A 23,852-nucleotide genomic window follows, 5' to 3' on the forward strand; every position below is an offset into this window, starting at 1 on the left:
GAGCCTTTTTGGTAGCGAGGGAGCATAGAGCCTGAGTGTGCTTATGTGGGCCTTAACACGTCAAAGACAATTTTTATGTCAAGGAATACACAACCCGAACCGTGAGCCGCAAACACCACCCCGAGAGAAAGAAAAGAGAGGAAAGAGACAGAGGAAGAAAAAACAAAATCCAAATAAACAACCCTAATAGATGCATAAAATGTTAACATGTAATACGCTAACAATAGGGTACAGGAGCGTCTCTGAGGAAATTAAAAAAATCCTTGAGAGTCTCCAATGCCACCATACGAGTCCCACATAGTCTTAGTGGGGGTCTGGGGGTGACATAAGGGGTTGCAAGATGTTCCAAAAGGAAGAACAGCCCCGGAGAACCACTATATCTAATCAAAAAGTAATATTGAATTAAGAACCAAAAAAAAAAAGGCTTCAAAATAATAAAAAAAAAACACTATGAATTCATCAGGACCGCTTGTGGCCAAAAAATAACATAGTGAAATACCTGTAGGAAAAAAAAAAAGTTAAAAAAAAAAAAAACTATGTAAAAAGGAATAGTTTAGAATTGACTTCAGTCCATCGGGACCACATATGCTATCCAATGTGTAATGTATGAAACATATAATTCAAATGAAAGACAATCAGCGCAAAAGATGACAATTGAATACACGATGCAAGCTGAACACTACAGGATTCACCAACCCAAAAAATGTATATAAAATGAAATTAAGTGCAGCGCAATGCAGAACAAAATAGAAATAAATAAATAATGGAAATATTATAGTCCTTGATATCTCATGAATAATAACAATCTTGATGGAGTAAAAATCGATAAAAAATTCTTCACAAGCACTCTTGCTATTCAAATCTATAGGAAAATGCGCTTACAGGATGTGATGGACCTCTAAGTTATAGGAGGTCAAACGAGCCTGGTTCACAAAACCTTTACAAGCAGCCTGGATCTCTTGGGCAGTATCCACATCCACCAGCAAACTCAAACGAGCTGGAAACCGTGAATCACAACACTATACATTCCTTGCTCTGAGGAAACACGCTCTTTTCTCCGTCTGAAGGCTCAGGTGGACACACGGTTCAGATCTCCTGAGGATGAGGATGGGGAGTACAGCAACACAGAGTTTGCATTTTTTGGGCGCTGATTTGTGGAATGAATAAGGAGATCTGAACCGTGTGTCCACCTGAGCCTTCAGAAAAGAGCGTGTTTCCTCAGAGCAAGGAATGTATAGAGTGTTGTGATTCACGGTTTCCAGCTCGTTTGAGTTTGCTGGCGGATGTGGATACTGCCCAAGAGATCCAGGCTGCTTCTAAAGGTTTTGTGAACCAGGCTCGTTTGACCTCCTATAACTTAGAGGTCCATCACGTCCGGTAAGCGCATTTTCCTATAGATTTGAATAGCAAGAGTGCTTGTGAAGAATTTTTATCGATTTTTACTCCATCAAGATTGTTATTATTCATGAGATATCAAGGACTATAATATTTCCATTTAATTCTTTCTATTTTGTTCTGCATTGCGCTGCACTTAATTTCATTTTAAATATATGAAACATATTCATTTGATAAGACCCATTTCCTATTCTATTCCTGAGAACTTCAGTGAAAAGTCCCTTAAAGCATAAAGAGAACACTAAAACAGGCTGAGCCTCATAGATTTAAAGATGAAACAGGAACTTTAAAGTAAGAGCAAATTCCAGATGACACTAAAGTCCTGTGCAAGTAAATATTATGGAAAGGGAAAAAAAATAATATATATGAAAAAAAAAGTATATATTTCCCTGGAAGAAGGCAATGAAAGTGGAGTTATAAAAAAAAAAGCCAGGAACCAGAAGAGTGATTGTTGACTGTTGTTACCTCTAGCCAAAATTTCAGAAGATTTGAGATTATTATTACCTCTAGCTGCTGAAAATACTTGCTCTATAGTAGGAAAGAAGTGAAATTTAGCTATTATGTCCCTGGGAGGACCATTATCCTTGCGTGGGGCTAGAGCTCTATGTACTCTGTCCATCTCTAGCCTTTCAACAGGAATGCCAGGTTGCAGTTCCTGGAAGAGAGCTATCATCGTAGCCTGTAAGTCTACAATGGACTTAGGAATCCCTCTGATTCTCAAATTAGAACGACGGTCCCTGTTTTCCTGGTCCTCTAAATGGGACTGTAACAACAAGTTTTCATCTTTAAGGTTACCTAGTTCAGAAGTATATTGTTGAGTATGATTTTCAATCTCATCTACCCGCACTTCTAGTTCAGCTGTTCTCTGTCCCATCTCTCTAATTTCCTTAGGGCTCTTTCACACGGAGGATCCGTATGTCCGTTTTTCATCCTTCCGTTTTCGGATGAAAAACAGACATACATGTATCCCTATGGAGCGTCGGATGTCAGCGGTGACATGTCCAGGTACTCAGATGAACTGTGACAGGTACTCGGGTACTCAGATGGGCTGTGACAGGTACTCGGGTACTCAGATGGGCTGTGACAGGCACTCGGGTACTCAGATGGGCTGTGACAGGTACTCAGGTACTCAGATGGGCTGTGACAGGTACTCAGATGAACTGTGACAGGTACTCAGATGGGCTGTGACAGGTACTCGGGTACTCAGATGGGCTGTGACAGGTACTCGGGTACTCAGATGGGCTGTGACAGGTACTCGGGTACTCAGATGGGCTGTGACAGGTACTCGGGTACTCAGATGGGCTGTGACAGGTACTCAGATGGGCTGTGACAGGTACTCAGATGAACTGTGACAGGTACTCGGGTACTCAGATGGGCTGTGACAGGTACTCGGGTACTCAGATGGGCTGTGACAGGTACTCGGGTACTCAGATGGGCTGTGACAGGTACTCGGGTACTCAGATGGGCTGTGACAGGTACTCGATTACTCAGATGGGCTGTGACAGGTACTCGGGTACTCGGGTACTCAAATGGGCTGTGACAGGTACTTTGATGGGTGGTGACAGGTCCTCTTTATTGGAGGGGGGGCAATCAGTGTGGTTGGTGTACACTGCGAGCGGTAACGAGATGTTACCACAATCTCCTTCTCACACGATCGGTTTGTTGACATTCTGTGACCAGCTGTGATTGGGACACAGCCGGTCACGTGGTAAAGAGCCAATTTCATTGGTTCTTTACTGCGATCGGAGTTGGGCTGTGTCAGGGTGACAAGCCTCGTCCCCAATCGCTGCTCTGTGCGCACCCTAGGGGCGTGCACAATCGCCGTGCACGTGGGCAGTACATGTGACCAGCTGTGATTGGACACAGCCGGTCACGTGGTAAAGAGCCATTTTTATTGGCTCTTTACATGGATCTGGGATAGGCTGTGTCCGAGGGACATGCCTCATCCCCGATAGCCGCGCTGCGGGCCCCCGGGGGCCCGCAGGAGTGGCGAGAAGCCGAGGACGTCATCTGACGCCCGCCCAGGATGGGAGATCCCATCTGCGGACGTCATATGACTGTAGCCCGGTATTGAAGTGGTTAAGTAACATGTCATACTCATCTGCTCTGTGCAACGGTTTTGCACAGAGCGGCTCCGATCCGCCCCTTCATCGAGTACCCCCACGGAGACCCGCTTTCCTTGGGGGAACCCATGCGGGGGCGCTCACAGGTTACGCTGCTGCATCAATTGACAGATAGCAGGCCCCGCCCCCGGCTGTCGTGTCACTTTATTTGAGCCAATGGCTCCCGCTGCTATCAATCTATCCAATGAGGACCCGAGACAGCGGCTGGAGTTGCTGGGCTCGTGCTTATCGCTGTAACGATTGGGTTTAGGTAAGAAAAAGGGGGGGAGGGCTCTGAGGCAGCTACAGCACAGGTTTTTGCATTCTATGCCTTAAGGCTAGTGTTGTTCTTTTTCTTTTAAATTGGCACCAGGGACAGTACTTACAAAGAATGAAAAGTGTACCTTGTACTGATGACAGCTGTGTTGCTTGAAATCTTCAATCCTCCCCCCCACCCAGATACCCATGCAGTTGGGATCTTCTAGTGCTGCAGTGGTTAACACAAGTGGCTGGGCCAGGCACTCATCAAAAGTGCAGACTATGCCTGCCCTTTCTGCCCTACTACTCCATTGTAGATGCAGTGCTATTGGTTACCACAATGAAAAAGCACATTATGAATACATTGCCATAGAATGGAAAGGCTGTATGCGGCAATTACATAGTAGGTGAGGTCGAAAAAAGTCCAACCTATGTGTGATTATATGTCAGTATTACATTGTATATCCCTGTATGTTGCGGTCGTTCAGTTGCTTATCTAATAGTTTCTTGAAACTATCGATGCCCCCCACCGCCTGAGACCACCGCCTGTGGAAGGGAATTCCATATCCTTGGCGCTCTTACAGTAAAGAACCCTCTACGTAGTTTAGGGTTAAACCTCTTTTCTTCTAATTTTAATGAGTGGCCACGAGTCTTATTAAACTCCCTTCCGCGAAAAAGTTTTATCCCTATTGTGGGGTCACCAGTATGGTATTTATATATTGAAATCATATCCCCTCTCAAGCGTCTCTTCTCCAGAGAGAATAAGTTCAGTGCTTGCAACCCTTCCTCATAACTAATATCCTCCAGACCCTTTATTTAGCTTTGTTGCCCTTCTTTGTACTCGCTCCATTTCCAGTATATCCTTCCCGAGGACTGGTGCCCAGAAGTGGAAAGCATACTCTAGGTGCAACCGAACCAGAGTCTTGTAGAGCAGAGTCTTGTATTGCATGCCAATATTCTGTTTGCTTTGTTAGCAGCAGCTTGGCATTGTATGCCATTGCTAAGCCTATCATCTACTAGGACCCCCAGGTCCTTTTCCATCCTAGATTCCCCCAGGGGTTCTCCCCCCAGTGTATAGATTGCATTCATATTTTTGCCACAAAAATGCATTATTTTACATTTTTCTACATTGAACCTCATTTGCCATGTAGTTGCCTGTCCCATTAATTTGTTCAGATCTTTTTGCAAGGCTTCCACATCCTGCGGAGAAGTTATTGCCCTGCTTAGCTTAGTATCGTCCGCAAATACAGAGATTGAACTGTTTACACCTATCCTGCAGGTTGTTTGGAGTCAATGCTCTTGTAAACGCTGATGCTTCTCTGCAGAAGCTGCACATTCAGAAATTATGTAAGAAGCACATGCACAGGTAAATGCCAATACAAAGAAGCATCAGTGTTTACAAAAGCATAGCTACGTTCACCCATTCACTTGTGTGGCAGGCTGTATGTGGCACATGTGGCTCCCTGGGCGTGGGAAAGAGCTGGAAAATTACATGCATCAGAACTGCATCTTTGTCCATACAGGTCAATAAAAACACAAAAGCAACTTGAAGCTTAAAGTTGATGTAAACCCTCACGTATACCCAGTGAAGTGAACAGCCTCAGATGATACACGGAGAACAAATCCTCCTACATAAGTTTTACATCTAGATCTTCTGTCTTCTGCTTTGTATACTGTTTAGTGCACACCCTGTTAGAATTTTCACTTCCTCATTCTGAATTGTGAGAGAAGTTTTGGATTACACTGGGAGACACCCCCCTCCAGATAGGCAGAGACTTTCAGAGCTGTACTGTGAGTAAAGTAGCTTTCTGCTAATCTATTTATAGTACACCACCCTGACACAAAATTTAGGCTGGTTTTATCTCCTGTGTCTGAGAACTTGTCAGAAGTTTTCATGGTGATAACAGAAGAACAGAGCAGGAGAAAGCCACAGGACTTAGGGCTTTGAAGAGAAATCAGAAAACACTGAAGATATATGTGCCTAGGTCAAATCTCATGAATCGGGTTTACATCCACCTTAAGTCAACTGCAAGTCAAACATACCTGTGATGCACAATAGGTAAAGTATGTGTATAAAGTTTTTTGTTTTTTTTTGGAGAGGCATTAGAACACCTGTTAGTTTTTTTATGGCTGTCTGTGCCAGCGTTACGGAGATTCACCTTCTCTGTTTGTCCTGTTTACCATTATCACAGAGAATGAAAATTAAAGAAAATAACAAATTTTCAGTTGTCACCCAAACACGAATAGAGAGAAAATCTTCACTTTTGAGCGATTTCCCATTACTTCCTTTTTATTGACTATGAAAACCTCCCCAATGAGACACAAAAAAATTACTGTATTTATCGGCGTATAACAAGCACTTTTTTTCCCCTTAAAATCAGGGGAAAATCGTGGGTGCGTGTTATACGCCGATCCCTGCCGATCTCCGCTGATTGTGAGGAGAGGAGCGAGCGGAGCCGACATACACAAAGCCGAGTGTACTTCGGCTGGACTCGGCTCCTCTCGCAGTCCCGCCCATCTTCACTGATTGCGAGAGGAGAGAAGCGAGCGCCGCCGACATACACAAAGCCGAGTGTACTTCGGATGGCCTCGGCTCCTCTCGCAGTGACTGACTGTGAGCAGAGCCGAGTCTAGCCAAAGTACACTCGGCTTTGTGAATGTCGGCAGCGCTCGCTTCTCTCCACTCGCAGTCCCGCCCCTGACTGTGAGCAGAGCTGAGCCTAGCCGAAGTACACTCGGCTTTGTGTATCTCGATCTGCGCCAATTTTAAAAGAAACGAGGCTGCAATGACACAGGGAAGGCTGCAGATGGACACGCTGCATTGATGGGCATTTAAATGTAAGTTTTTTTCCTTAAACTTCCCTCCTAAACTTGGGGTGCGTGTTATACGCCGATAAATACGGTAACATGGGTTTATAACCCTCTTTTACTCTATTCCGAAATGAAGGAAAATAATTTTTCTTTTAGTTTTATTTTATTATATAGAACTGTGTATCAGAAATAAAATGTCTGCTAAATGAGGCTCTTGCTGTTGCAACTCATTATTGGATACAGTGAAATTTCTGTATGTATAACATTGCTTTTATTTCTTTTCTATAGCTGTGGTGGGCATTATAATCCTTTTGGCAATAATCATGGAGCTCCTGGAGAGGCAGACAGTGTAAGTAGTTATTTTATTTACTTAAAGGGGCCCAGTAGATTAGGTGTGTTCTTGCATAATTCTTTAAACCCCAGTTCAATTTTCATGTAATTGTTTTAACCACTTCAATACCAGGCACTTAGACGCCTTCCCGCCCAGGCCAATTTTCAGCTTTCAGCGCTGTTGCAATTTGAATGACAATTGCACGGTCATACAACACTGTACCCAAGCAAATTTTTTATCAGTTTGTTCCCACAATTAAAGCTTTATTTTGGTGGTATTTGATCACCTCTGCGGTTTTTATTTTTTGCGCAACAAATAAAAAAAGACCGAAAATTTTGAAAAAAAAACAAGTTTTTCTTTGTTTCTGTTAAAATTTTTTGTAAATAAGTACGTTTTCGTCTTCAATGACGGGCACTGATATGGCTGCACTGATGGGCACTGATACGGCAGCACTGATGGGCACTGATAGGCGGCACTGATGGGCACTGATAGGTGGCACTGGTATGTGGCACTGATGGGCACTCATAGGTGGCAGCGATGGGCACTGATGGGCACTCATAGGTGGCATTGATTGGTACTTATGAGTGGCACTGATGGGTACTTATGGGTGGCACTGGGCACTGATAGGTGGCACTGATAGGTGGGCACTGATGGGCACAGATGGGCACTGACAGGTGGCACCGATGGGAACTGACAGGTGGCACTGATGACACTGGTGGCACTGATAAAACTGATTGGTGGCATTGCTGGGCAGAACTGAAACATAATGGTGCCCATCAGTGCCCATTTGTGGGCACTGATTGGCACAGATTTGGCATATTGGGCACATTTGGATGGCCATGGGGTACATACCTGGCCATCCACATGTTGCCCCTTCCCTGGTGGTCCTAGTGGCGATCGATTGTGGTCCAGTGTGGTGATGTGAGGGGGGGCTGCGCTGATAAACAATCAGCGCAGACCCCCCTGTCAGGAGAGCTGCCGATCGGCTCTCCTCTACTCGCGTCTGTCAGACGCGAGTGAGGAAAAGCCGATCAACGGCTCTTCCTATTGACATTGTGATCAGCCGGAGGCTCTTTACCAAGATCGGTGGAGCGGTGTGTCAGGCTGACACACCGCTCCACCGATCGCCGCGATGCGTGCCCCGGCATGTTATCCTGCTGGACGTCATATGACGCCCAGTCAGGATAACGGAACCACCGCCCGGCCGTCATCTGCTATGGGTCGGGCGGGAAGTGGTTAAAAGACTTTAAAGTAGTTGTAAAGTCAGAAGATTTTTTTATCTTAATGCATTCTATGCATTAAGATAAAAAACCTTCTGTGTGCAGCAGCCCCCCAATACTTACCTGATCCCCATCTAGATCCAGCGATGTCGCAGCAGTGTCTCGGCTGCCCGTGACCCCCGTCCTCATTGGCTGAGACAGCAGCACGCTACCATTGGCTCCCGCTGCTGTCAATCAGTCAGTCAGCCAATGAGAGGGGGCCGGGTCGCAGCTCTGTGTCTGAATGAATACAGAGAGCTGTGGCTCGGCTCAGGTGCCCCCATAGCAAGCTACTTGCTGTGGGGGCACTGAAAAGGAGGGTGGGGCCAAGAGCACCGAAGAGGGACCTGAGAAGAGGAGGATCAGGCTGGTCTTTGCAACATCACTACACAGAGCAGGTAAGTATAACATGTTTCTTATTTTTAAAGAAAAAAAATGAGACTTTGCAATCACTTTAATGTTATTTAACAATAAAGGTGCAAATTCACCACACCCTTTTTTTTTTTTTTTTTTTTTTTTTTTAGCTGCACCGCAACCCGATCACGTGGGCGTTTTTTACCATGCAGTCAGTGCAGGCAAACACACTGTGTTTGCGATCTGCATTTGGGGTGTTAACTTTGTATTGACACCCACAGCAGATCGCAAGGGCAGTGCGACTTGCATTTGGTGTGGTAAATGCGCACAGATCACTGTGTTTCCCGCACCGCATAAGTGTCCTTGCCTTAGACCTGTAGCCAGTACAAAGAGAAACAGCAGAAGTGTACGTTTTTATACATATGTATTTAACCAAAAAAGGTGGGGGGAGGCAAGGGATTTTAACGGTGCAAAAGACTCCACAAAAAAGGAATAGTATTGAGTAAAAAATAATAATTTTAATATATTTCAAGGTTAAAAAAACACATGAAAAACAAATATTTCACAGGATATTGCAGTGTTTTTTACAGTTACGGTGGTCACAACAAGCAGGTATATTTCGGATGATAGGACCGCACATTAGCCTGACATGTCTCGCTAAAATGCTTTCTCAAGGGATGTGCAGGCCGAGAACTAATATCATCAAACACTCTACAATTGTAGAAATAGAGAAAAATAAAAAAAATGTAAGCAAAAGACAATTTATACATATTCATATTATTTTCAAAATAAAAAAAGTCAAAAAAAAAAAAAAAATAGAAAGGAGAGCACAGTGTATATTGGACACAGCACAGACAGGCGCTTACCCCGCAGTAACCTTTACGCAGACTAATCACCGCATAGCCAGCAACTAGCACAGGACCCCTGATGAGGCCATATCGGTGCAGTCACAGAGGACGGAAGGATAAAACTAGGAGTAAAAAGAAATATATAAGTATGTATTAAACATACATATATGAATAGTAATGTGTGCATATATCGCTAATGCTAAAGTAAAAAAGGGGGCGAAAATAATCCTGGCTAAAGAAAAAATAAGTATAGCCAGGGAGATCAAGGGATGTCAATTAGTTCTTACTTTCATATTATTAATTAGCAAAGCATATGGTGGAGGGAAAACTTCAGAAAGCCTGCTGGTGGTGATTGCAGGAATACATTCTGATGACTATTGAATAAAATCGAAAGAAAAAGATAAGAGAAAATAATATATATAATAAGGAAGGGAATGAAATGTTAATAGTGCAACTATTTAATTGTTTAATAAGGGAATAGGATATGATTGAGTAATGAAATGTAATGAAAATTATCTAGATAGATAATACAGGGGACATTGTCTCGCCAAATAGTGAAAAAATGGATGAATAAAACAATATTTAAGGTTAATTAAATCTGACAGTACGGAATGGTAGTGAGAAGCTTGGCAATAATAATAAATCGAAACAGGGACCTAACACAGTGTATGGCAGATACCAGTCACAAACACTGTCCAAGTAGAGTCCTACCCTCCGGCTCTGGCAGCTGAGCTGACAGATAAGCCAGCTTTATCTGCCCTCCATCGTGTTGGTGTGTGACGTCACCAACACGATGCGGACGTGTGGACGCCTAGGCGCATGCGCAGAAAGCCAAGGGCCCGATAGACTACAAGCCCCAGAGTGCAATGCGGCAATACAAAGGCTCCGACCGACACGCAGGCTGATGACTGGGCGAACAGCACGCAGCCCTTATAGAGTCCGCAGCGCAAACATGTGGCTGTAGGATGTAACATAGGGGACGCTGTGAGGCGTAACCAGGAAAGGGCCCCTGACCTCCCGCTGGCGAGGCGTGGAATGGGCACAGAGTGAATATCACAGTGTGACCCGGGCGTCCGTGTGACTGCTATGAACCAAATCAGGGGAAGTGGGAGTGAAGGAAACTGAGATAGACTTGGAAAGAAAAACATAACGGAGTAGACGATGAGCACGGCAATAAGGACCACCCACACCCTAAGCCCATCAATATGTCAAAACAACAGTGCACTCTCCAAATGTATACCCAAATTTCTTTACAAAAATATAAGAAAATTCCAATAAATACATTACATGAACAAATAAACATGAAAAAATAAAGCATAGCGAATGAAAAAACTAATATATATATGTGTATATACAAGTGGGAGAGAAAAAAACAAAAACAAAAAATGAATAGGAGAAGAAGAGGGATAGCAGACTGGGGGAGGTGGAGAAGAGAAGAAATTTCAGTACTAAAATTATAAAAAGGCCTGAAACTGAGACTTTCATTAAAACCAGGGAATGCGGTCGCTCTGAGATCGTATATCCAACGGGCTTCAAGTTGGAGCAGGGTCCTGTCAACACTGCCCCCCCTTTCATCCAGTGGGACATGCTCTAATGCTAGAAATTTGATAGTATGGGGATTAAAGTCATGTTCAATACCAACATGTCTGCCAATGGCAGTATCCATCTTTCTTTTCTTTATAGGTTCAATATAATCCCTTATACATTTAAAGTATTGTCGCTTCGTTTTCCCAATGTAAAAACCACCACAAAAACATTGGGCTAAATAAATGACACCTGGTGTTTGACAGGTGACCCTGCATTTGGTAGAATGCCATTTCCCATTGGGGAGTAAAAATCGAGATTTGTCATCCGCAAACTCACAAACATCGCAATGTCCACAGGAAGAATTACCCTTGTTCATTGGATTATTGGTGGGTGGGGCATCACTAAAGTGGCTATGAACTAGGCGGTCTTTCAAGGAAGGAACTCGTCTGACGGTTATATCTGGAAAGTCTTTAATATATTTCCTGGCCACAGGATCTGCTGACAGGAGAGGCCAAAATCTATTCAGAATTTTTCTAATCTCGTTGTGTTGGGTAAGTAGCGAGTGAGTCGCAGGTACTGGCTATATGGAATGCTCTTTACCAATGAGTCTGGATGGGAGCTTCTGGCATGGAGAATAGTGTTGCCCGCAGAGGGCTTCCTATACAGTGAGGAATCTAGCTTTCCATTAACGTCAATAGAAATCATCAGATCAAGAAAATTGATATTGGTTTGACTATATTCCATGGTAAATCTAAGGTTGAAATCGTTAATGGAAATCAATCTTAGAAATTCATTTAATTCTGATTCAGTTCCAGACCAAAAAATTAGAACATCGTCTATGTAAGGATGCCAGGAAATCACCTTGTCCAGAAGGTGGATCAGATCATCCCTAGAAAAAACATCCTTTTCCCACCCCCCCCCAGGTACAGGTTGGCATACGATGGGGCACATTTAGTCCCCATCGCAACCCCCTGCACCTGGAGGTAGTGGGAAGAGTCAAAAACAAAAACATTGTGTCTCAAAATGTAATCAAGAAGCTCCAGCACAAACTTATTATATTTGAAAAAGGAGGGACCTCTTTCATTCAAATGACTTTGTATCACTTCAATGCCCTTATTATGGGGGATGGTGTTGTACAGACTTTCTATGTCAAGTGCTACAAGCCAAGTATCTGGGGGAAGCGAAATACCCTCAATGGTTCTTAAAAGGTCAATTGTGTCCTTAATATAAGAAAAAAGTGATGTTACATGGGGGTGCAAGTAGCTGTCCACCAAGCTGCTTGCATTCTCAGTGAGACTGGAACACCCCGAAATTATAGGTAGTCCAGGAGGTTCAGTCAGAGACTTATGTACCTTTGGTAAGGCATAAAAAGTAGGGATCCTCGGATCCTTCACATTTAGAAAATTCCAGGTGTTCTGGTCAATAATTCCCTGATGATAGGCTTTAAAAATAATACTACAATATTGTGTATGAAAATTGTTGATTACTGTTTTGGAGATGGGTCAATACCAATCACGACTCAATAAGATTTTTTTGCACATAGTCACATATTGGGACACCTCCATAATTCCCACCTTTGTCCGCGGGTTTGATTATTATTTCCCAATTGGATTCAAGGGATTTAATAGCTTCTTTTTGTTCTAGAGTTAGATTTGAAGACCCTAAGGAGGAGAGGCGTGATTCTTCAATAGCTTGAGAAGTCTGTCTAACAAACGCCCAAGTGTTTGGATTAGTATTTAACAGTGGGAAAACCCTTGATTTAGGCTTGAAGGCTGTGGGGGGGGGGACATGCCAGCGACAGATAACCCCAGTGGGGAAACAAAACCAGAGTCATTGTCATCGACATGTCCCTCCTCCCAAAGTTCCATCAAATTCTCCAAGGCCTAGTGCTCCTCAATGTTTTCTTGAATATTGGGAAGTTTATCATGAGAGAGTGATTCTACTGGGGATTTGTCAAAAATGACCCTGTAAAGAAGCCTGCGAGCAAATAAATGAAGGTCTTTAATAAGATGAAATTTATCAATTTGGGAATCAGGACAAAAGGTTAGGCCTAGTTTGAGGACCTGAATTTCTGTTCAGTTAAAACGTGAGAGGATAAATTGATAATGGATAATTCCTGGTCACTTGGTACAGAATCTTGCTGACTGCTAATATTTTTTTTTTCCCTCAGTTTAGTCCGATATGTATTCTTCTACATATTTTTGGTAATAAAAATCACAGTAAGCGTTTTTTTTTTTCTCATGGCGGTGATCAGCGATTTTTATCAACACTGCGATATTATGGCGGACAGATCGGACACTTTTGACAAATTTTTTGGACCACTGGCATTTATACAGCGATCAGTGCTATAAAAATGCACTGATTACTGTGTAAATGTCACTGGCAGGGAAGGGGTTAACACTAGGGGGCGATCGTTGTTCATACTTAGTACTTAGTATTAGAGGTCGACCGATATATCGGCCGGCCGATATATCGGCCGATATTTGGCTTTTTTTACTTAATCGGCATCGGCCGATTGTGCTGATAAAATAAGCCGATTATAACTTCAGCGGGACTTGCAAATGACTTCTGTAATAGAAGTCAATTGCAAGTTGTCTGAAGGTTTCTTCTCTCCTCCTCTGGGCAGCCTGCCAAGTCTGATAAGAAGATACATTGTATCTCTTTCAGGTTCTTTTATCAATAGACTGAACTCCATGTAGAAGTTCTCAGTTTAACCATTTAAAGACTAAATCTTTTTTGACATTTGTTGCTTACAAGTAAAAATTCTGTATTTTCTGCTAGAAAATCACTTGGAACCCCCAAACATTATATATATATTTTTTTTAGCAGAGACCCTAGGGAATAAAATAGCGGTTGTTGCAATATTTTATGTCACACGGTATTTGCGCAGCGGTCTTTCAAACGCAATTTTTTAAAATAAAATACACTAATTAAAAAAAAAAAAATAAGCAGTAAAGTTAGCCCATTTTTTTTCGTCCAAAAGTTTTGGTTACCTGTTTTGTGTATTTAATATTTAAGATATAGTTATTTTTTTTTTAATCTAAATTATACATACAAGTGAACTGATTGGAGGTTTGTTTTGTTCAATAAATGTTTAAATGTAAAAAATTTTCTGTATCACTTATTACTTAAGATTGCTTTCACACTGGAGCGGGCAGGCGTTGACGGTAAAACGCTGTTAGTTTTAGCGGCGCTTTACCGTCATTTTAGCGGCGCTATTCGGCTGCTAGCGGGGCGCTTATAACCCAGCTACCGGCCGAGGAAGGGGTTAAATGCGCCCCTGAAGTGCTGCTGCCGAAACGCTTTGCAGCCGCTTCGGCAGCGGTGCACATTCATTTCAATGGGCAGGAGTGGTGGAGGAGCGGTATACACCACTCCAAAGACATCCTGCCAGCGCATCGCCTCAGTGTGAAAGCACTCGGGATATCACACTGAGACTGTAGGGAAGCCGTTTTACAGGCACTTTACAGGCGCTATTTTTAGCCCAAAAGCGCCTAAAAAAACGCCCCAGTGTGAAAGGGGTCTAACTGTTAGATTTTATGAGATGAAGGGGGAAAAAAAAAGAAAAAAAAAAAAAAAATCGGCCTAATATATCGGCCCAAAAAAATCGGCATCACATATCGGCCATCGGCCACCGCGATTTCTAAATATCGGCATCGGCCAGAGAAAAACCGATATCGGTCGACCTCTACTTAGTATGAACAATAGATCGCTCTCCTCACCCCTGACAGCATGGAGATCTGTCTGTTTACATTGACAGATCTCCGTTCTGTCTCTGTGTGGAGCGATTGTGGGTGCCCGGCTCTGGTGGCGCGCATGCGCCCCCTAGTGCTCAAAAGGCGAATCGAAGTACAGCTACGCCGGTTCGTGCAGCCAACCGGCTGCAGTACAACTGCCGTGGCTGGTCAGGAAGGGGTTAATCTGCGTAACCTCATCTTTTATATGTTGCAAAAAAAATTTTTATTAACCGCTTTAGCCCCGGAAGATTTTACCCCCTTCTTGACCAGGGCACTTTTTGCCATACGGCACTCTATTGCTTTAACTGACAATTGCATGGTCGTGCGATGTTGCACCCAAACAAAATTGACGTCCTTTTTTTCCCACAAATAGAGCTTTCTTTTGGTGGTATTTGATCACCTCTACCATTTTTTAATTTTTTTTATTTTTTGCGCTATAAACAAAAAAGCGACAATTTTGAAAAAACGCAATATTCTTTACTTTTTTCTATAATAAATATCCCCCAAAAATATATAAAAAAAATATTTTTTTTCCTCAGTTTAGGACGATATGCGTGATGGTAAAAAAAAAATCGCAATAAACGTGTATTGGTTTGCGCAAAAGTTATACCATCTACAAAATAGGGGATAGTTTTATGGCATTTTTATTATCATTTTTTTATCTTTATTAGTAATGGCGACGATCTGCGATTTTTATCGTGATTGCGACATTATGGCAGACACATCAGACACTTGACACTATTTTGGGACCATTGTCATTTATACAGCGATCAGTGCTATAAAAATGCACTGATTACTGTGTAAATGACACTGGCAGGGAAGGGGTTAACTAGGGGGTGATGAAGGGCTTAAGTGTGTCCTAGGGAGTGATTCTAACTGTGGGTGGGATAGGCTACAACTCACATGACAGCGATCACTGCTCCTTATGTCACAAGGCAGAACGCGGAAATGCCTTGTTTACATAGGCACTTCCCCGTTCTGGGGCTCCCTGACACGATTGCTGGGAGTCAGGCAGACATCGAGTCCGCGGGCATGGTCACGCTGTATGCGGTGCACGCGCCCGCTAGCCCCGCCAATTAAAGGGGACGTACAGGTATGCCCATTTTTCCACCTCTGCTATTGTGCCGACGTACTGTATATCGGCGTGCAGCGGTCAGCAAGTGGTGAAAGTGTAGTTTTTCCCAAAAATATCAGTTTCAAAACTGTTGTGCAAATACAGTGTGACAAAAATTACAATGATCGCCATTTTATTCCCTGGGGTCTCTGCTTTGTGTGTGTGTGTGTGTGTGTATATGTATATGTGTGTATATATATATATATATATATATATATATATATCTCTATATATATATAGATATAGATATATAATGTGTATGTTTGTAGTAGTAGTAGATTTGGACGAACAGCCTGAACACCCAAATTTGTGGGGAGCTCAGCGGGATGTTTGCCCGTCGAGCGCCCTACAATGCACTGCGTGCTGCACAGTGCATCCTAAGCTCTGATTGGGCAAGGCTTTGCCCAATCAGGGCATAGTGAAGAGCTGGGGTAAGGAGCAGGCCGGGAAGCTGGCCGCTGCGTCTTTAACAACGGATGAGTCATCAGCTGTCATTGGGCTTCCCCGCTGACAGTTGAATGGAAAAAAAGACATTGCAGGCAATAGAAAAATGTGAAAAACAACAACATTTTGCCCAATCATATCTGAGCATACAGCTCGGGAGGCCAGAAAAAGGGGGGAGGGGAGAGCGAACCATACCAGGCCACATGCCCTTAACATGGGGGGAGGCGAGGCTGTGGTTGTGGGCGGGGGCTTATCAGAATTTAAAAGCCCCCTATTTACAAGGGGGGCCCCCAGATCCTGCCCCCCACATATTTGAATGAGTATGGGGTACATAGTACCCCTACCCATTCACCAAAAAAGTGTCAATTAAAAACGCACACACACAGTTTTTGACAATTCCTTTTTTATTAAAAATAAAAAACAATGTCCTTCGATTTCTAGCAAAACATATGGATTTAAACTAGTGGGGCAAAAAAGTATTTAGTCAGCCACCAATTGTGCAAGTTCTCCCACTTAAAAAGATGAGAGAGGCCTGTAATTGTCATCATAGTTATACCTCAACTATGAGACACAAAATGTGGAAACAAATCCAGACAATCACATTGATTTTTGAAACAATTTATTTGCAAATTATGGTGGAAAATAAGTATTTGGTCACCTACAAACAAGCAAGATTTCTGTCTCTCACAGACCTGTATCTTCTTCTTTAAGAGGCTCCTCTGTCCTCCACTCATTACCTGTATTAATGGCACCTGTTTGAACTTGTTATCAGTATAAAAGACACCTGTCCACAACCTCAAACAGTCACACTCCAAACTCCACTATGGTGAAGACCAAAGAGCTGTTGAAGGACACCAGAAACAATTGTAGACCTGCACCAGGCTGGGAAGACTGAATCTGCAACAGGCAAGCAGCTTGGTGTGAAGAAATCAACTGTGGGAGCAATAATTAGAAAATGGAAGACATACAAGACCACTGATAATCTTCCTCGATCTGGGGCTCCACGCAAGATCTCACCCTGTGGGGTCAAAATGATCACAAGAACGGTGAGCAAAAATCCCAGAACCACACGGGGGGAACCTAGTGAATGACCTGCAGAGAGCTGGGACCAACGTAACAAAGGCTACCATCGGTGACACACTACGCCGCCAGGGACTCAGATCCTGCAGTGCCAGACGTGTCCCCTTGCTTAAGCCAGTACATGTCCAGGCTTGTCGGAGGTTTGCTAGAGAGCATTTGGATGATCCAGAAGAGGATTGGGAGAATGTCATATGGTCAGATGAAACCAAAGTAGAACTGTTTGGTAGAAACACCACTCATCGTGTTTGGAGGAGAGAGAATGCTGAGTTGCAACCAAAGAACACCATACCTACTGTGAAGCATAGGGGTGGCAATATCATGCTTTGGGGCTGTTTCTCTGCAAAGGGAACAAGACGACTGATCCGTGTACATAAAAGAATGAATGGGGCCATGTATCGTGAGATTTGAGTGCAAACCTCCTCCCATTAGCAAGGGCATTGAAGATGAAACGTGGCTGGGTCTTTCAGCATGACAATAATCCCAAACACACCGCCCGGGCAATGAAGTAGTGGCTTCGTAAGAAGCATTTCAAGGTCCTGGAGTGGCCTAGCCAGTCTCCAGATCTCAACCCCATAGAAAACCTTTAGAGGGAGTTGAAAGTCCGTGTTGCCCAGCGACAGCCCCAAAACATCACTGCTCTAGAGGAGATCTGCATGGAGGAATGGGCCAACATACCAGCAACAGTGTGTGACAACCTTGTGAAGACTTACAGAAAACGTTTGACCTCTGTCATTGCCAACAAAGGATATATAACAAAGTATTGAGATGAACTTTTGATATTGACCAAATACTTATTTTCCACCATAATTTGCAAATAAATTCTTTCAAAAATCAGACAATGTGATTGTCTGGATTTGTTTCCACATTTTGTCTCTCATAGTTGAGGTATACTTATGATGACAATTACAGGCCTTTCTCACCTTTTTAAGTGGGAGAACATGCACAATTGGTGGCTGACTAAATACTTTTTTGCCCCACTGTATATATATACATATACATACAGCTCTGGGCTGCCTGGGAGCAGGGGGGCGAGCACCGGTGGGCGGGATTGACCGGGAGCCGTTCTCCCAGCGATTGGCCCGGGGGAAGAGAGCATGGAGGAAGAGGAGAAACCGCGGGATCACAGAGCGCGGATAGTATTCTATTACAGCTTACATAACAATTGCCTCCTCTCTGCTCGCCGTCACACACAGCCTTGCCTCCTCCTGACCTGCGCCTGTGATAGACAGAATGCAGGTCCAATTCTGGGATGCATTCTGTCTGTCACAGGCTCCGGGTCAGGAGGAGGCGGGGCTGTGTGTGTAACGGCGAGCAGAGCGGAGGCAATTGTAATGTTAGCTTTAACAGCGTGCTATCCGCGCTCTGTGATCCTGCGGCTCTCACCCTCCAGTCATGATCCGGCCTCCCTGTCTCTTCCTCTGCCCAGGTGAGGCTGCAATAGTAGGCAGTGGGCACAGTGTGGCTGCAATAGTGGGAGTGGGCACGGGTGTGGCTGCAGTGGTGGGCCACGGGGTGGCTGCAGTGGTGGGCCACGGGTGTGGCTGCAATGGTGGGCCACGGGTGTGGCTGCAATGGTGGGCCACGGGTGTGGCTGCAATGGTGGGCCACGGGTGTGGCTGCAATGGTGGGCCACGGGTGTGGCTGCAATGGTGGGCACGGGTGAGGCTGCAATGGTGGGCACAGGTGAGGCTGTGCTGAGAGGCACTGAAGTTGTTGTTAATATTTATTTTTGTGACTTAATTCTACATAAAACATTTAAGTGTCATTTCATGAGATAATTTACGAGAGTGTGTTTAGGGGCAGAATTAGGGGTGGGGCAGCGTAGGGGTTGGGTGGGGCAACTGGTGGTGAGTAACCCTTGAGGCCTGACTAGTAGTTTAGGACTTGAAATTTTGAGCCCTGTATATGTGTGTATAAATATATATACACACAGATACACAGTTGTGCTCGCAAGTTTACATACCCTGGCAGAATTTATGATTTCTTGGCCATTTTTCAGAGAATATGAATGATCACACAAACTTTTCTTTCACTCATGGTTAGTGTTTGGCTGAAGCCATTTATTAATCAACTGTGTTTACTCTTTTTAAATCATAAATCACAACAGAAACTACCCAGATGACCCTGATCAAAAGTTTACAAACCCCAGTTCTTAATACTGTGTATTGCCCCCTTTAACATCAATGACAGCTTGAAGTCTTTTGTGGTATTTGTGGATGAGGCTCTTTATCTTCTCAGATGGTAAAGCTGCCCATTCCTCTTGGCAAAAAGGCTAAAGTACCTGGAAATTCTTGGGCTGTCTTGCATAAACTGGACATCTTGGGATCTCCCCTGAGTGGCTCAATGATATTGAGGTCAGGAGACTAAGATGGCCACTCTTAACCTTCTCTTTATTCTGCTGTAGCCAATGACAGGTCGGCACTGTGTTTTGGATCATTGTCACCTCGGAATGTCCAAGTACGTCCCATGTGCAGCTTCCTGGCTGATTAATGCAAATGTTCCTCCAGTATTTTTTTATAACATACTGCATTCATCTTGTCATCAATTTTGACCAAATTTCCTGTGCCTTTGTAGCTCTCACATCCCAAAACATCAGCGATCCACCTCCGTGTTTCACAGTAGGAATAGTGTACCTTTCATCATAGGCCTTGTTGACTCCTCCCCAAATGTAGCGTTTATGGTTGTGGCCAAAAAGCTCAATTTTGGTCTCATCACTCCAAATGACTTTGTGCCAGAAGGTTTGAGGCTTGTCTCTGTGCTGTTTGCTGTATTTTAAGCGGGATACTTTGTGGCATTTGCGCAGTAATGGCTTCTTCTGGCGTCTCGACCATGCAGACCATCTTTCTTCAAGTGCCTCCTTATTGTGCATCTTGAAACAGCCACACCACATGTTTTCAGAGAGTCCTGTATTTCACCTGAAGTTATTTGTGGTTTTCTTTGCATCCCGAACAATTTTCCTGGCAGTTGTGGCTGAAATTTTAGTTGTTTTACCCGAAGGTGGTTTGGTTTTAACAAAACCCCTCATTTTCCACTTCTTGATTAGCGTTTGAACACTGCTGATTGGCATTCTCAATTCCTTGGTATATTTTTATATCCTTTTCCTGTTTTATACACTTCAACTATCCTTTGCCGCAGATCCTTTAATTCTTTTGCTTTCCCCATGAGTCAGAATCCAGAAACCTTAGTTCAGGACTGGATGAAAGATGCAAGGTTCTGTCAGGAGTCCAGAAACTCATTGACCTTTTATACACCCTGTTATACCTGAAGGGTTCCACATGTGCTGTCACTTTAAGGCTGGCTCCATCCAGGAGTGATGACAAGGGTCAAGGGGCATAGTAGCCATCTTAGAGCACATGTAAGGAATCATAATAAGATCTATATGGCCCCTCAACTCCTTATGAATGGCTTCAAAAATAATTTTCTCACAGATGACGCGTTGGCCCTCCTCCATTTGCTGCAATTTGGCAGCTACATAGCAGCCATAGGCCTCTTCAGCATCGGGGCGGGGGGGGCTTTTCAGGGCCGCATTAGCCTCCTTAATGAGGCCCAGTGCTGCCTCCTCCACGTTACTCCCCTTCCTGGCCCTTTTTGTTGAAAGGCGGAGGGGAGGCACCTGGGATTGGGTGAGGCTCCTACTTGGCCCGGCCACCTCCTGGCTGACACTTACCCCCGCCTCCTCCTGTGTGCCACATTCCAGAGCCTCGTCCTGGCTGAGGTCTTCCTGTGTATGAAAAAAGGACATAGTTTTGGTTTTCATCAATCACACACAATTTTCAGCTCATGACTGTTGCAAGTTGAATGTTAATAAATAGAAAAGACTATCATTCTGAGCCCAGCATTTTTCATTCTTGTCACAATCATTTTTGGCCCCTACTGTCTATTGATATGTAAAACACTTTTTGTTAAATCATTCATTTGTTATCAGTAATAACATCTAGTTAAAAATACTATACCTGGCTCCAGCTGGGTTCCTCAAATTCTTCCAGGATGGAAGGCCCAGGTTGGTCCTCGGAAGCCTCAGCTGGGGTTGAGTGAAGGGTTGAGGGAAGGCTGAATGGAAGTGTAGAAAGTGATTGCCCGACTTTCATCTGGTCTTCCAGAAACTGCATCCTGTTGTAGTACCACAGACTGGGTACATACACGTCTTCTGCTGCTGCTCCTGATCCCATGGAAGCCTGGACCTTATTAAGCTCCTTCCTATACGTGCTTCTCAAGTTACCAATTTTCCTCTCCACAAACTCGATGTCTGCGTTGGGGACCTGCGTCTTCACAAATTGCAGCAGTTTCTCCAGTGATGCCTTCCTAGCTGGTTTATTGCGATATAAGGGGTTTTTAAGCTCCCACAAATTATGCATATCCCTATATTTGTCAATGAAATGGCCCATGAAATCAGGGTCTTTGAATTGTTTCATATTTGCTGCAAGACAAAGCACAAGACAAAAACACTAATATCAGGCTAAACTCTCCTAATCTTATCCCAATATAGGCCTCAATCTCGAATCAGATTAGGCCACTGATGTCCCAAATTAAAATGTTACCTTCTTTAGAACGTTTGGTGCTTCCGGTCCTCCTTCCTACGCACACAGAACGTAGGTACGACACGCGCGTGTTAGCTTTATATACACTGCGCATGCATGAAACTCCGCCCGTGTCGCCCACCCCTGACGTTCTTTCTCGAATATTCCCTGCCCCTTCTCTTTCGGTGCAGTGGGAGATGAACATGGCGGAGACACAGTAGGTGCGTAATAGCAGTAACGAGGAGGAGGAAAGCCCGGAGCCAGAAATGTCCCGATCCCGGAGGAGAAGTTTTAAGGCCTTAAATATGGCCTTTGTGGAGATGGTGGACATCTTGAAGAGGGCCGACTATGATGGAAAGTATGGACCGTACCTAAACCCAAATGTGAGAAAGGCCAAGATCATGACTAAAGTTGTGAAGAGTCTGCACCGGAATTTTGGGGTACGAGTTTCCAAGGAGCAATTGAGGAAACGCTGGTCAGACCTTAAATTGAGGGAGCAGGATCAGTACAGAAGGATCAAGAAAGTGCTTCTAAAAAGTAAGTAGTTGTCATGTGTTCCTAATTATTATTATTATTATTATTATTATTACTTGCATGCTGCGCCATGTGCTTTTCTTTACTGTTGTATAGTTTAAAATGACAACTTTCAGGCTCGTGGGCAGCCGGAAATTAAAAACCCTCTTCTCCGGAGTAGAGTCCTCTGGGGGAATGGCCTCATCAGGTGATCACCCAGACCAAATGCTTCATCGGCGATAAAAACAAATATGAGTCCTTCGATGTTCTCTTCCGCAGGTGGCAATCCCAAGCCACTACTCTGGAGACGTTGGTAGAACTCCGTCTGGGCAAAGATTCCGTCATCCGGCCATTCTTCCCCATGTCCTGACACCACCGCCATCAACGCGATACTATTGAAACCCTTATAATTAAAATAGTATGACCCATAGGCGTGCGCAGCCTATTGCATTAGGGTGTGCACCCCAAAGCTCAAACACACATGCGTGTGTGTGTGTATATGTATATATATATATATATATATATATATATATATATATACACTGTATTACCAGAAGTATTGGGACGCCTGCCTTTACACGCACATGAACTTTAATGGCATCCCAGTCTTAGTCCGTCTTAGTCCGTAGGGTTCAATATTGAGTTGGCCCAACCTTTGCAGCTATAACAGCTTCAACTCTTCTGGGAAGGCTGTCCACGAGGTTTACGAATGTATCTATGGGAATGTTTGATCATTCTTCCAGAAGAGCATTTGTGAGGCCAGGCACTGATGTTGGATGAGAAGGCCTGGCTCTCATTCTCCACTTTAATGTGAAGGCCAGTCAAGTTCCTCCACCCCAAACTTGCTCATCCATGTCTTTATGGACCTTGCTTTGTGCACTGGTCCAAATCATTGGAGGGGGGATTATGGTGTGGGGTTCTCTTTTTTAGGGGTTGGGCTTGGCCCCTTAGTTCCAGTGAAGGGAACTTCTAAGACATCAGCATACCAATACATTTTGGATAATTTTATGCTCCCAACTTTGTGGGAACAGTTTAGGGATGGCCTCTTCCTGTTCCAACATGACTGCGCACCAGTGCACAAAGCAAGGTCCATAAAGACATGGATGAGCAAGGGTGGTGGAAAATTGACTTCAAGCGCAAAAATTCACATTATAATTGTAACTAAAACATATAAAATTTAAGTGTAACAATCTAAAAAATAAAAATTCCAAAGTGCTATAATGGTGTGAATCTCCCAACTAAAAAGTTGTTGCACTTGAAGTTAATTTCTATTGCAATTATCTGTAGAGGGGTTTCCACCATCCCTGCCAAGTTAAAAAAAAAAGTCTTATTATCATTTTGATGTGTATTACATGTGAAATCACATATCACTGGAATTATTGTACTTGTAGTTAATCTGTATGGCAAATATCTATAGGAGGGGTTTCCACCATCCCTGCTAAGTTTAATTTTTTATTTATTTTTTCAGTTTGATGTGTATTATATGTGACGTTACATATCACTGCTATTGTGGTAATATTGACGTTTATTGAGATTTCCATACATTAGAGGGTTCCACAATT

The 23,852-nt window shown here is 43.7% G+C and overlaps 1 protein-coding gene across 5 annotated transcripts in view; it reads left to right on the forward strand.

The window, feature by feature from the left end:
• Positions 1 to 23,852, forward strand: part of CCS (copper chaperone for superoxide dismutase) — a 277,092-nt gene that overhangs the window by 73,322 nt on the left and 179,918 nt on the right. For all 5 annotated transcript variants that reach the window (XM_073605142.1, XM_073605141.1, XM_073605139.1 and 2 more), the window contains one exon: positions 6,855 to 6,915. In XM_073605142.1, coding sequence (XP_073461243.1) covers positions 6,855 to 6,915 — 61 coding nt within the window. The remainder of the gene's footprint in view (positions 1 to 6,854; positions 6,916 to 23,852) is intronic.

The sequence above is a fragment of the Aquarana catesbeiana genome, linkage group LG11 (assembly GCF_042186555.1).
Source record: "Aquarana catesbeiana isolate 2022-GZ linkage group LG11, ASM4218655v1, whole genome shotgun sequence".
NCBI classification, from domain to species: domain Eukaryota; kingdom Metazoa; phylum Chordata; class Amphibia; order Anura; family Ranidae; genus Aquarana; species Aquarana catesbeiana.